Raw genomic sequence first — 15,091 nt, forward strand, 5'->3', positions numbered from 1 at the left:
TGCTATTTACTGTCCTATTGATTTCTGTGTTTTGTATTCTTCACAGATGCCTAAGTTATTGTGAACAAAATTATCTTTTTTGAGTCATCATAGGGTGGAGAAGATTTTGGGAGTTTGTCATATTTTAATAAGATACAGTTTAGATTAATAAATATTTATATTAAAAAGAATTAACTTGAATCACAATTTATTATCCCAAATATGGTTTTATTTTATTAAAACAATGGCCATGAAAAAGACAAAAATATATACACATGTACAAAACCAGAGTCAAACAAGATATTTTAAATTTAAGATATATTATCCTTTTCCCCTGAAACAATAATTTAAAACATTTAAATTATAATTTTTTATAGACCATGTCCCATAATAGAATTATTTATCGGAACTGTAATTTATAGGGAAACAAAGTCAAGCAAAATAATTGAATAACTTAAAAAAAAATCCTATTCAACATTTTATTGTATTCATCTTTTTAAAAATATTTTAATATTCGGGGAAAATACTGTATTTATTATTTTTATTTTTTGTTTAAAAAGATGCGATGTTTTTTGTTTGTTTTTGGATTGGCCGCACCATGGTTTCTTCTTAATGATGTACAGTATCAAGAAATAATATAATCTTACTTAAAGCTCTGTCTACACTATTGAACTAGTTTGACTAGTGTGATGTTCCCAAATATGGTAGTGATATACCCATATATTTTTTGTCATATTAAAAGTTTGATAGTGTATAGACCTTTATTTAGGTTTATTTTTAAACATTATGTTTTTTTTGTCTTTAACAGTTAGAAGATTGTCAAGTTCCTCTAGATGATAAAACGCTAGTGTGGGATGACCAACTCACAGGATCTTACATCAATGTTACATGGGGTTACGAGAACAACTGTAACTCTGAGGTCACTTGCTTTGGCTTTGATATGACCACTGACCAAGTGATGAACGTCCAGTTAAAACCTGTGGAAGTCCAAGAGGGTATGACACTCAGGTAAATCATTTTTTTATTTAAGAGGATATTTATAATGATACAGTATTACTAGCCTATTAAAATATCGTAGTTCTAATTGGCGCATACTACAGTACTGTACATGTCAGTAGGCCTGCTGTAGGCTGGAGTGCCCACCATTGTGTACAGTCCAGAAGATGGTCTTTTATACTGTAAAACTACTGCAGACCTCCCAACTTGGACAATTTAAAAATTGAGAGGTTTTATGAAATCATACCCAAAGAGGGTATGATAACATTTTGAAAAATACATTAAGCCATATACAGTAGCGTGCTATTCAAAATCTAAAGCTATTGCCATTTAAATAATACACTTGGGTAATGTCAGGCATGCCGAATGCGGAAATATAATATTAATTACTAACTAATAAATTCAAACAATCCTTTAAAAACATGATTAGAAACAAAGGTTAAAAATTAGGTGTTCATATTTCATTATTATGATTTCCTATTTGTTTAGGTTCGTTCCGAGTGAAGTGACCCCAGGTCGTTATCTTACAATGAAACCGTACAAAGTCAGTGTCATGGATTTCAACTCATGCTCAACGGCAGCAGGTCAACCTACTATTTCAACTCCGACCTCTGAACCTTTCATTATTGATGAGCAGACGTTACTCACTTCAGGTTCAAATTTCTTTATAGGTACGTTTACACTTACCAGTGTGTGCAATACTGTACAACCAAAATGCAATGCTTGAATTTATTGTTAGTGAAAAGGCAGCTTAAATGGAATCCTCAGATATACTATACAGTCCTTGTGTATAAATTGTCATTTCACTCCATTATTTGTCAACTTTGTCAACTGCATTTTTAATTCCTTGATTTTACAAAAGCATACATCTGTTTAAATATCCTACAGTGTTAAATGAAATGCGACATAACACACCAATTATGGAGGATGGAACAGTCTGCTTTGGTTAATTTGGTTAATCATCAAAGAAGTTTTTCATACTTGATTTCCATATATCATTTCATCAGTGTCATAATCATTGTCATTATCATCAGTGAATTCAGGTGAAGTGTTCACGTGTCGATTTGGCCTGCGTTTGAATGTAACAGTGAAACCAAACACTTGTCACTTTCCACATTCACCAAGCAATGTGCTGTGTATGGATCATGGTGCTTGTGTGACGCACAAGACTGAGGTAAATTCATTCCCATACCTGTCATCTTATCATGCTAACAATAATTCACCTTTAAAACAACATTATGGAGGTTTCGCAACGCTACGATAATGAAAACGGATACGTCACACACACATATTCGTTTTCGTAAGCCAGTAAAAATCTTGATTTAAAAAATATTGACTGCGGTAAATTTGAACGAAGCATGTTACTTGGCTGCCTAGGCCTAACGTAACATCAAAGCGAGTGAGGACTTTAAAAACTGCTATTTTTCAAAATTGACCTGGAATTTTTAGTAAATTACTTTCAATAAATCTATAATTGTATTTATAATCATAAATCATTCTTGATTCAAATGCACGTGAAAAATAGAGCAAAAACTATACTCATTTTGTAGTTACGAATATGACTGGTGATATTCGTCAACATGAATATGCTTTACGAATATGAAATGGGGATTAGCTCAAAAGTTTCATAAATGTGTGATGTATCCGTTTTCATTATCGTATTCGTAAGATTGCAAAACCTCCCTGTTGTATGTCAGATATACGCTAAACCTGATTATTCTACGCATTGTACAACATGTTAATTTAGGCATACTCTTTGATAAATATTTGTTTTGTTTTATTTCCCAACAGGGTACATTTTCATGTAAATGCTGCGAAGGATTCACAGGAACATATTGTGATGAGTTTGACGGCTGCATGAACAATGAGTGTGCGGAAGGCTCAACATGTTTCGACGTTCAAGAAGGCTACACTTCGTACAGCTACCTTTGCCAGTGTCCGCCAGGCAAGGGTGGTGTTCATTGCACGGTTGATGTCGATGAATGTGCAAGTGATCCTTGCAAATTTGGTGTGTGCGTTGATGACCTTGATAGCTATCAGTGCTACTGTATACCAGGTAATGTTTTGCTCTGTCTACACTATCAAACTAGTTTGACAAAAGAAGTGTGATGATAGTGATATGCCCAAATATGGTAGTGATATGACATCGTGTTCATATGGGCACGTCACATTTTTTTGTCACATAATTTTTGATAATGTAGACAGAGCCTTATATAAGCATTTGTGTTTGTGTTTTAAAATAGCAAAAATATAGTTAACAGTACAATGTTTCCTACGTTCATTTCATACAGTATTTATTTTATCAACATTTTCAGGCTACACTGGCACAAACTGTGAGCAAGAGTACAACGAGTGTATATCTAGCCCATGTCTCAATGAAGGTATTTGCATCGATAAACTCGACAGCTATGAGTGCACTTGTGGCATAGGTTACATAGGTCAACATTGTGAGGGTAAGATTGACCTCTGTGCTGGTGACCCGTGTCACAATGGTACAGTCTGTGTGGATTATGGAAATTACTTCAAGTGCCAATGTGCTGCTGGCTTTACAGGTAGGTCTTCATGGATTAACGAAATTATCACTATTAATGTATTATACAGTATTTATTGCAATGCCTTTGAAGCATAGTGCTTGATTCATTTGGTTTACTTTCAAATGCCACCAACACTTGTTTCTTCTTTATGTTGGGTGACCTCTTCAGTACAAGAGGGCTCAGTACAGGATGGTCAGCTCACTCACTCATTGATCCCTTAACCTCTGTCTACACCATCAAACTAAATGTGATGTGCCCAAATATGGCAGTGATATGCCTAGATATGGTAGTGATATGACATCATCGTGTCCATATATGGGCGCATCACACTTTTTTGTCACATAAAGTTTGAAAGTGTGGACAGGCTCTACTCTATTTTAATAGTGTACCAGGTATTTTATTGTGTATGTACACATGACCAATTTACATCCCACCCAAAGCAGGATAATAAGAGTAAAGAATCTTGCACAATAATAAAAGAAATATGGCAAAATCTAAATCATAAACTCTGTCTACACTATCAAACTAGTTTGACAGAACAAGTGTGATGTTCCCAAATATGGTAGTGATATGACATCATCATGTCCATATATGGGCAAATCACATTTTTTGTCACATAAAGTTTGATAGTGTAGAGTGTAGACAGAGCTTTAACATTTCATTATGCCTGCTATCTCAAGTCTCCAGAGACAAGAACAACCACGCTATGTTGATTTGAGCTGGTAGATAAATAGTTCTACATAAATTCTGCCCTTTCATTATATGTAAAGATTTTAATGATTAACATATTTTTATTGGTTATTTATCTCGGCAATTGTAGGTTCAAAATGTGAGACTAATATTAACGAGTGCGAGTCTAATCCATGTGTAAATGAAGGACGCTGTCGGGATGAGATCAGTGGATTCGTTTGCGTATGTGAAGGAGGATGGGAAGGTGTTTACTGTGAAAGTAAGTCCAAGTTGTGGCTTGGTGGATATGATGCTTGGCTACCGATCCAAAGGTCCTGGGTTAAAGTTCTATCATATTTCAGGATTTTTTCTAATGACAAATTACAACTCGACACCCAAAGACTTAAGTTTATGTAGAGCATCTTGTGTATATGTTAGTCTTGTGAACAGGATTGCCACCTTTAAGAAGGATAGTGAATGAATTCGCTTATGGTTATCCTTGGCAATTTGCCTAAATATATAAAAGCAAAAATGAACTTAGAAGTACTTTTTATGTCTTGTTCATCATCATGTTCCATGTGCAAGTGCAATGCTCAGTAACCTGAATGTGACCCGAGATTCTATATACATTTTATTTTAAAACAAAAAATGATTTTCATCATCATCTTCTATACTGTGCAGAACCTCATTTGAGTATAGTCTCACATGGGTTGGTCACATTTATGTAGCTATGTAGCACTTGGAACAATTTTGCAAAGCTCTATTCATCCAAGTAAAATAATATAATTACTATATTTCATTTCAGATGAAGTTGACAAAAGCGCACCTGTTGAAGTTGCCAAGCACGCAACTGCTTCAACCATCGTTATATGTTTCACGATCATCGTGGTGGCGCTCATTCTAGTGATTGTCTTCGTAGTTTATCGTTATCCACAAATTAAGAGTTTCATGAAGTATAAAACTGCTAAAGTTGGTATAGATAACAGGTAAGTTATTTTCCAAGTCAGTCCGGTTTTCTGCAAAGTTTACTAGCGAAGAATTTGAGACCATTTTGGGCCGTGGGCACTTGTAAATCTTTTAACTCCATTGAATTGAATATGAATTTGTGGGTAACCTCTTCAGTCAAAGACTGGTCTCCAAGAGGGCCCAGTTATGATCAGTGGCTGTGATGTACTAATACACCTGGGTAACCCCCCCTACTCATCTCGAAAGATGTATTAGGTTCTTTAAAGTGCACATGAGCTAGATGTGTACACTGGACCTGGTTTATTCAAGATAATTAAGTGCTGAAGTGAAAAACTGCGGCTTTATTTATCGAACCAATTCGTCATATCTATTCGGGAAAAATATATAAACATATTTACTTTGCTGAATTTATTTTTAAAACTGACTAGAAAAATCATTGACTTGAAACAATGTTAAGATGACTTTTTTTCCAAATCATGTGAAATATAAGAGACAGAGAGTTGTGTGTGTCCGTTTTACACATTTTTATTACATGCAACAATCCCCAATACATATGCGTTATCAAATTGACCAAATTTTAAATTACGATTCAACTTCACTGGCCTAGTTTTAGATAAATCTAACTCTAGGAGTTTTTTAAGTAGCTTATTAAATGGTTCTCAAACTAAATTTGTTTCTCCGTTTTTTACAGCGAGCCGGCGATGGCTTTACAAAGTATCAGCGGCAACTGTCGTTCACGTTCAACTCAACTAATTGCATCGTACCAGACGTCAAGGGTAGACTTTGTTCTCGATCCGGATGAACCACTTTTTCACTCATTCAAACCGAAGAAAATCTAAAATATGATTCTACATTTAACATTATTTGAATTTTGTTTAATTTAATAATAATAATACTACACCACCCATTTAAGATTTTAAAGTAAATTTAAAGGATAGAATTAGTTTTTTTTATTAAAGATATCTTTTTGAAAATTATATCTTTTAAATTGTGTAAAGCTCTGTCTACATTATCAAACTTGTTTGACAAAAAAAGTGTGGTGTGCCCAAATATGCTAGTGATATACCCAAATATGGTAGTGATATGACATCCTCATGTTTATATATGGACACATCACATTTTTTTTTTTTTTATAAAAGCTTGATAGTGTAGACAGAGCTTTAGATTGTTGATTTTTTTTCACACTGACAATCTATTTTATAAATCATCATGATTCCACCAAATTAATATATTTTGTGTAAGATTTTTAAGTTTATGTAACTATCATTTTAAAAATTGTATTTTAGAAGTAAATGAACTATCTATTCACATCTAGTACTGTTTTATGCAGTATAACAATTTTATAATTATTTTTTTGCTAAATTTTATAAATGATAAATCAAGTATTGTTATTCAGTCACAACTTAAACATTCCATGTATAGTATTTTATGAATGTTTACTATTTTATAAAAAGATACAGTAACAGTATAACAACTGATACTCCACACTGTATCTAGGGTGATCTTGTTCAAATGCCTTGATACAGAGTACATGTGAGTCATATGTGACCATTGTATCATGGTTATGGTAGATACAGTGTCACATATGACATTGCAGAATCAATTATGTAAAAAAAAAGAGATAATAATAATTGTTTATTCTTATATAGTGCATATTAGCAAACTCTTAGTGCGCTGTACATAAATTAAAATAGACGAGAAGTGGCAATAATTTAAATGAATGAAAAACCTGTTTGAAAAGAAAAGACTTTATCTGGGTCGTGAAAGAGTTTAGAGAAGATGGGAGATGTTACTGTACATAATTTTTGTATTGATGTATTTTGAGATAAGATATATCTTGCTTCATTGTTTACTACTCCGTCCATTATTGTACATAAAATCCATCCAGTTTTTGTTTTTCATATCTTTATCATCTTAATTTAGATATTTAGTTACTTTTAAAAAGTATAATATAATGCTTTTTTTATGATAGTCATTTCTTGTACAACGGTCTTCCTCTCTTTGTTGTGACATTATCATAACATAACAGGGCATGACACATAACTTTTAAGTATTTGATTATTATCTTAAAAATATAAGCACCTTGAAGTTACAGTATTTAATAGTTTATAATAATGAAATGTTAAGTGCAATACGGTGAGAAATAGTAGAATGAGTATTTTTAAAAGCTCCAGGTATCTATCATAATGAAATAATCGGAATTGTTGTGTTATTTAATGTTCATTTGCCGTCCTCATCTTGCTCACTTCTTTACAACGATTTACTAGTAGTAGGCCTACAGATACCGTTTGGTTTTCGGTACACACTTTATACGTAAGTAACGCGCTAATAATTGTGTACAATGTTACTCCCACTAAAGTGTGGTTCCCACTAGTATAGAGACGTAACGCAAGGACATACGCGCAATGCAGATGAGTTGACCAATTACAAGCCAGTGTTCGAATAATCCATCGCTTGTGCTTGGTCAAATCATTTACGTTGCGTCTGTAGTGTGAACCAAGCTTACAACGCAAGGACGTTAACGCAACGCAAGTAATTTGACCAATCACGACGCGATGGATTTCCCAAACTGTCGCTTGTGATTGGTCAACTCAATTTCGTTATGCGTCCTAGTTCAGTTTCAGTGTTTTTACGGACACACACATTGTTTACAGTCACTATGTGAAAGGGTGATTATTTTCACTTAATCGAAATTTGTTGGTGCCCTAGTTTTACAGAATTTTGCCATTTTTAATTGAACAAGTATCATTGATTGTGCACTGCTGCGGTGACGTGATTGCTTACATTGTAATGCCATAAGATATTTAATAAAACATTCCACGATTAATAATAGTATTCTACATTTACGTTGTTTTTTCCTTGTTAAAGGTGTGTGTTAAACTTCATTTTAAATAGGCCTCTAAAAATGATATTTGCCTTACCAATCAACTTTGGTATTATTACAATGTTTAATATTAGTAGTTGTTTATCTTTTTGAAACTTTTAGATTCACATTTGCTCACCTTTTTCAGTCACTTTCAATTGATGGCCAGCCAGTCCGACTAAGTTCAATGTATTATAAAATAAAATTGCATAAATAATTAAATTATAGAGTAGGTATATAATAGAGTGAAGATATTTTTACTAAATTAAAACTATTCATAGGGTCTACATAACTTCTGGAAATTGCAACATGGAAATATCAAATAAATTATTTGATATTAGGCCTACCACTTTCATACAATTTGCCACAAGACTCGCGCGTCACTCTTTACGTCTCCTCAATTCTTCCAAACTTATGTGTTCTTGGTCAGACAATTTTCTTTTTTTTCCCCGAAATTTTATTTTGCTGACATAATGCATGGAGAGGAGCTGCTACTTGATAATTAACAATGAAATAATTGGGTCCCGTAATTCAAATACACAGGCCTCTCTTGCATTCTATTTTCACTAAAATTTAAATAATGTCGATTGAACAATTCTTTTTCATATCCTACCATTACTATTTGTTTAAATTTTATTATTAAATCTTCGATCACAACAAATCACTCTTATGATTCGTCAAATGGCGAATTAAATCTATTAAACATATTACATTATACTGAATATAGACTACGTACTACGACCCCTTTAAAATAGGGTAAAAGTGCCATGTATTGTACCCCAAAAACATGAAAAATGAAGATTCCAATCAGACTTTGAATATGTTGTTTTGTAGTTTTAATAAAGTTAATCACTACTATAGAAAAAAAAACGAAAACAAATTATGTTTTCACTTGTAAAATGACAAAATAAATGGTAAATTCAACCAAAAATCCATTGGCAGCCAATTTGACCATTTTTTGCTTTAAATTACATTTTTTCAGGTAAATACATTTTTTTTTTCAATCCAATTTTTGGTCAAAGTGGATCTATTATGTTTCATGGAATATTCAACAAAAAATGTTTTAAGAATTATTTTTTTCAGGGGGACAATATATCTTTAAAATTAAAAATCGCCATTTATAACATGGTTTTCTACAAATATTATGTATTGGTATAATTTAATATTTTGGAACCATTGCGGGATTCGGGAACCATTATAAAAATGGAGGAAATATGTTTATTGCAGAGATCGTTAAATGTATTCCCAATTCCTATTTCATCATTCAAACATGAAGCTCTTTCACGTTTCGATATTATGACATAGCGCCCTCTTTATAATTAGCATATATAAACATTTATTCATGTTGAGAAAAGTGTGAAATATTAAGAATGTTTTTAATATAGATAAGACCATTTTTATAGGTAAATTATGATATAATTCTTCATTTTACGAATTCCGTGTAAATACATATATTTAATTGAAATAAAGAGTAATATAATTTTATTTTAGTTAATTTTATAAACGTCTGGACACAAGCGAACAGCTGACGACGTTGGGGTCATCTTCTCGTCTGGTTGGGAGAGAAAAGGGTTGTATCGGGTCTTTGATTGTAATTTGCAAACAAAATTCCCATTTTACCCTTCTAAATATTAAACATTTCTGCGTAAGTAAGAATATTAACTATCATTCTATGTAAATTGTGTGTTAATAATGTTATTGTGTTGGTAAATCGGCATAAATATACCAAAATATTAGACTGGTACGTGACGTTTCCGAGTGAATTCATCGGAATCCAATTCATCGACCCACCACCAACAACAGGAACAGGGTCATGTTGTTTAGTTTATGTATCCTTTTTGTTTTGTTGCGGGCTTGGCTTTGTTGGTCCATTGTGTGCCCTTGTCTTTCTTTATTTTAGGCCTTTGAAAGTAAATTTATACCTTTGATTCTAATGTGTATTATTCTATAAGTATACTTTATTTATCCTAAAAGGTCAAAGAATAAAGGTTAAAATAAAGTAACAAGCAGGATTTCCTCTCAAGTAGCAGCAGGCTAGGCTAGACAGCTTGTTGAATATTGTGGAAAGAGGAGAGGAGGTAGGTAGATGGCTCCCCGTTGATGATAGGGCAATTCTTCGGCAATGATAGGCTAGCTCATGTAGGATGTTTTGTTTTTATTACGAGTATAATTTTCAAAATGCCTTGGTTTATTTTTTATATGTGTAACCTTTTTATTGCACAAAAAAACTCTCAAATCGTTATTTGTATAATGTTTTAATAGTTGTTCTTGTTTTTAATCGATAATATTTACTACTGTCTGCCTACTACTAACACCTTCATAATTCTAACCTAACATATTAACTGGTATAACATTTTGAGATTATTGTTTTCACATGCCCTTTTTTTGTTAAGAATGTTTCGCATCCGAAATTAAACAATTTCTAGAAACAAAATATAAAGTTCAGACACTGTAATCCAGGCATAATACACATAGTAATATAACATTACCAGTTTACACCAGATATTAATTACTATCCATTAATTTAAAAAAAAAACAATTCTAGGCCTAAACATGCCAAACGAAATCAAAATACAGTTTGTACTCTATTAAGCTTTAAGTTTTACTTTCCACACATTTGTTTGTCTTCTCTTAGACTAGGAGTTTTACAGAGTTCCAAGTTGGCATTCTTTTCCTTGATTTACCATAGGTAGCAGTATCCTAAAAATAGAAAAGTTATATTTCCCAGTCTAATAATAATTATGAAACATGTAAAAAAAAATAATTTTTTTAAAAAGAATTTAGCTGTTCTACATTCAGAGTTCATGTTACATCAGCTATCTCTGCAGGAGTTATTAACTGTATCAGAGAGTTATTATGGTTTAACCGCACATTTATAAGAGAGAACTGATCACACAAGCACATACCAGCTACCACTGAAGTAACTTGGCTATGATTTGGATCAGCTTAGAACAAAGTGCATGTAGTTTTAGCCATTAATAAGTAAAATGTGACACACTGTAGGAAATATTGCAAAATTGATGTTCTTTGGGTCAAAGGGTTGCCTGCATTTAGTCATGGTTGTTATTCACATAATATCCACTTTTAAAAGATTAGCAAACATTAGTCATTTTGTTTTTGTTTCTATTAAACTTTATATATTGATATGTTTATACTTTAATTAACAATAATATTTGAAACTTGGTGTATGGCATGGAATGGTTTATGTGTTTACAATGAATAATATACCTTGTAGTGTAAAGACTGACTAAAATGCCTGGTATGCTGATGAGTCATCCACAAGCCAATCAATATCTGTACACTCCTCTGGTATAAGCCCAACTATTCAGTATAAGCCCACCGTAGAATTAAAGTCAGTATTTTGGTATTTATAGGCCAAAGCACTTCAATTCTCATTCCATAGCAATTGTCAGTTTGGTATTAATGCCGAGTAATGATTCATACATCACAATAGCTACTGTTAATTTTTACCTGCAGTACGACATGGTTCTTAACTGGCCGCATTTGAAAACCCACAATTTTTCTAGTTTATTATACAAATAATGTACAAATAGTCAGAGTGCGTTGCTGGAGATGCGGCGCACTCAAGCGTATTTACAATGGTGCATGTTTGCACGACATTTAGAATACCAGAGAGTGTGCCGCATCTTTACTAACGTACTAATTTAGAATTGTTTGTTTGTTTTATAACATGGGTCTATAACTATTTTCCCTTATCTTTTTGGGTGAATATACCTAGGCCTAGCCTAGAAGCTAGGCTTATCACGGCAAGGAACACTCTTAGCGCCCAAATCACCGCTTAGCCTACCCTAGGCCTAGCAAAACAGTCATGTAGCAGAATTGACAAGATGTACAAATGGTGTGTGTTCAATTTTTTTTTTTTTTGAATGGGGCCGCGGTGTAGACGACTGGTTCCTACTTGTAAGTCGGGCATCTCCTAGCACGATTGGTGTTGTGTCATACGATTTACACGTAGTACTGTTATTATGCTTTTTTGCTGCAAACTTTTTGCACTCCAGTGCATGATAGTGAAAAAATAAAGAGCGCACACATGACTCATTTCAGCGCATCTGATTGGCTACATCCTTTCCTTAACACTCCTTGTTTGTACTGCTGTATTTGAAAACTGATGCTGTTCCCTCCTAATATTTTCTAATCTCATCAATTGTTAACTTTTACATTAATATTGAACTGTTCTATTAACTGTACAGTTACCTTCAATTCAAATCACTGCAGTACAATTATAATAACAGTATTTAATTATGGATTTTGTGAATTAACTAAACAGTGACTGGTACTGTATACCATGTTCACTAATTACCCTATGTCAGTATATATGCAGTGCATATACACTATAATCTTTACAATGATGCGTTTTTCACAATGAATGGTGACCTCTATGTGTACTGTAGTCAAGTTGTGGATTGACAATCTAAAATTTATGCAAATACGAAAATGAGGATTTTGTTAGGCCCATTAAAACATGGGTCCAATGATTAGGCTTGGAAGGTCATTGTATTCAACAAGGATATAATGTAATTGTGCTGGGCAGAGGCGGGTGTGGACATACAAAGTGTTCCACCCAATCCTAGTTTGTCTAAGGCTTTCCACCCAGCCTAATTCAAAGCCTGCAACCTGCCTGTTTTACAGTACTGTTCTTTCCCAAGATGTTTAACGTCTCTATACTTTTCTAGGTACAGAACATCCCTGTGTAGAACTATTTTGCACAATTTGTTAACAGCTTTATGTAGTTAGTTATTCCGATAGGTCATGGTGATACTGTCTGAACATGAATATGCCATGGGCTGAATTACAGACCAATATGTGTTTTAGGACTATTGTATTGTACATGTTTCATGAACAAAAAGGCCTGATCCAATACATACTGTACAGGGGGCCCTGTTGAGGAGACATCCCTGTTGATAGTACACTTTACAAGGGCCAATATGTTTTACAACCAACATGAAACATACAGTAACTATTATGGGACACTTTGTTCAAACTTAAAGGAAACCCATTAATAGTATTATTATGTACAGTATGTGCTACTACCATGTTCTCGTAATATGTGTACAATCAGTATGTTTTTCTATTTGCAGCACTTATACCAATGATCGTGGAAGCTAGGTAATGTCTTCTCCTTCGATAGCCACGTATTATGGCCGCTCAGAACCCTAGTTTGTGCCAACCAGGGGGGCTTACTCGTAGGTCATCACGCGCTACCGTGGCGACAAAACGCAAACCTTCACCAGAGTTGAATACAACGCATGAGTTAGGACAAAGCAAAAGGTTAGTTTTTTACATAATTTATTCTACTTTAAACTACTAAAATTTAAATTATTTGCTCAAACTGTAATCTACAGTTTCTATCTACCTATGTCTACAGTAGGTTATAGTAGAGGTCCTGTTAGTGTTTTTTACTTGGCACTATTAATTTTAATATTAATAGCCTTGATGCAAAATTTTTCTATTGAAAATGTTTTTTAAGCATTATTTTGCGCATGCTAACATATTTCTAAAAAAGAAGGATTTTCCGAGTTGACAGTGTTGTAGTTTGCTTATGGAAACAAAAGACTGCTGTGTTACGACCAAGGAAAACCACATAAGCAGGCCTTTTTGTGATGGTGTGGATCGTTGATTTTACCATAGTTATTGTTTTTCCAGGGTTTCCCATTATTTAATTATAATTTTGCATAGTTTTTATGTATTTCTGTAGCGTTTATCTCCCATTTCCACACGTCTATAATTGGGCCGAATTTCTAATTTCAACTAATCTCAGACAAATAGCAAAGCTAGCACTAGCTATTCTGAGTAATTCCTTCAACGTACACAGAAACATCGGTTTTACTAAAAGTATTGGTGATGATGGTAGGCGGGTGTGTCCCACTAGAGAGGACTATACCATTATATGACTGACAAGTGTGTCATAACAAATTTCATACAATGTACATATGACCATGAATAAATGAATGCTGAAATGTATTGCTCTCTTTGGAGAGAGAGTCTATTATTGGTTTATAGGTAAGTAGCACTACCAACACCATTGTTGGTTTTTGTAATTGGGCCAAGTTTCCGTAATAAATAACTTGACAAGCCCAATGTTAGTATTGCATACAGTGGTTAATTTATTGGCCATTAGATGAGTGCCATTTCCCAGAATGCCTCATAATATTCTACATTTAATGATATGAATGTAGTGGGAATTAAGTGCACGGTTTACTAATTCTACATTAAAATGTAAGATGATAGTAACATTAGAATGTTTTCTAGTCAAATTATTTAAATTCTTTTCTACGACAAACATGATGTAGTTCTAAGAAGAATCAATTGTAATCTCCTCTGATTTAAAACAATACATTTACAGTTGCATTTACCACACAATTGCACATTGAATTTAATATTGTTTACTGACAGTTAAGTTTAAAAAATAGGGAAAAAAATTGCAATTTTTAATTTTTTCTCTTCAGTTTTCATTGGTTAATTTAGCTGCTGCCCATGTGATAATTATAAAAGATACCTAGCCGATTCTCAATTTTCCAGTACAGGCAAATTCTGTAATAAAGTGTGACATGTGATACCTGTATCATAGGCCACAAGCTTTAAACACTACACTATAGTAATACAGACAGGTATCACATGTGACACTGTTTTACAAACGTTGCCTTTGATACTGGACAGAATGTATGCCATATGTCGGGATTTATACAGTACAGTGAATCATGTGTGCTGCTATCCATTGTTCAATGTGTGTACACTATTATTCAATTCTCCACTTTGCATTACCATTCATTTAACTGAAACAACTGACTTAAAACAAAACCCAACGATGTATTAATTATTTCCTTCATTATTGTATCTGGCCTATACAAAACAATAGAACTATAGACAATGGTAGCATTTTGATTTACTGAAAATAAGCTCTGTTTGTAACAAAGGAATTGATATTGATTGATGTTTTTAGTTGACCTTTGACCTTAAAATAGTTTGACCTATAGAAAAACATGAGAGAAATCGGGTTCCTATCTCATTTTTCATAGTTTGGCCTAAAATGTCATGGTTTGTGCCTGGCCTAAATCTCTTCAGA

General features: G+C 33.3%; 2 protein-coding genes across 6 annotated transcripts in view; both read left to right on the forward strand.

Annotated features, from left to right (window-relative positions):
- Positions 1 to 15,091, forward strand: part of LOC144842774 (uncharacterized) — a 67,457-nt gene that overhangs the window by 710 nt on the left and 51,656 nt on the right. Inside the window, exons 2-9 of one of the 2 annotated variants that reach the window (XR_013612175.1) lie at positions 788 to 987; positions 1,465 to 1,646; positions 2,010 to 2,149; positions 2,767 to 3,031; positions 3,291 to 3,527; positions 4,330 to 4,458; positions 4,984 to 5,164; positions 5,836 to 7,248. Coding sequence is in view for 1 of the 2 variants with exons in the window: in XM_078699305.1 (XP_078555431.1) it covers positions 788 to 987; positions 1,465 to 1,646; positions 2,010 to 2,149; positions 2,767 to 3,031; positions 3,291 to 3,527; positions 4,330 to 4,458; positions 4,984 to 5,164; positions 5,836 to 5,983 (1,482 nt within the window). In the remaining variant the exon portion in view is untranslated. Of the gene's footprint in view, positions 1 to 787; positions 988 to 1,464; positions 1,647 to 2,009; positions 2,150 to 2,766; positions 3,032 to 3,290; positions 3,528 to 4,329; positions 4,459 to 4,983; positions 5,165 to 5,835; positions 7,966 to 15,091 lie in introns of those variants that run through there. The other variant, XM_078699305.1, reaches the window with a different exon arrangement.
- LOC144842756 (E3 ubiquitin-protein ligase TRIP12-like) overlaps positions 9,569 to 15,091 on the forward strand; it is a 44,082-nt gene continuing 38,559 nt past the window's right edge. For 3 of the 4 annotated variants that reach the window (XM_078699276.1, XM_078699279.1, XM_078699278.1), the window contains exons 1-3: positions 9,569 to 9,652; positions 9,982 to 10,085; positions 13,107 to 13,296. In XM_078699276.1, the coding sequence (XP_078555402.1) occupies positions 13,166 to 13,296 (131 nt within the window). In that variant the 5' untranslated portion in view covers positions 9,569 to 9,652; positions 9,982 to 10,085; positions 13,107 to 13,165. The remainder of the gene's footprint in view (positions 9,653 to 9,981; positions 10,086 to 13,106; positions 13,297 to 15,091) is intronic. The other variant, XM_078699277.1, reaches the window with a different exon arrangement.

The sequence above is a fragment of the Antedon bifida genome, chromosome 5, assembly GCF_963402885.1.
Source record: "Antedon bifida chromosome 5, ecAntBifi1.1, whole genome shotgun sequence".
Taxonomy (NCBI): domain Eukaryota; kingdom Metazoa; phylum Echinodermata; class Crinoidea; order Comatulida; family Antedonidae; genus Antedon; species Antedon bifida.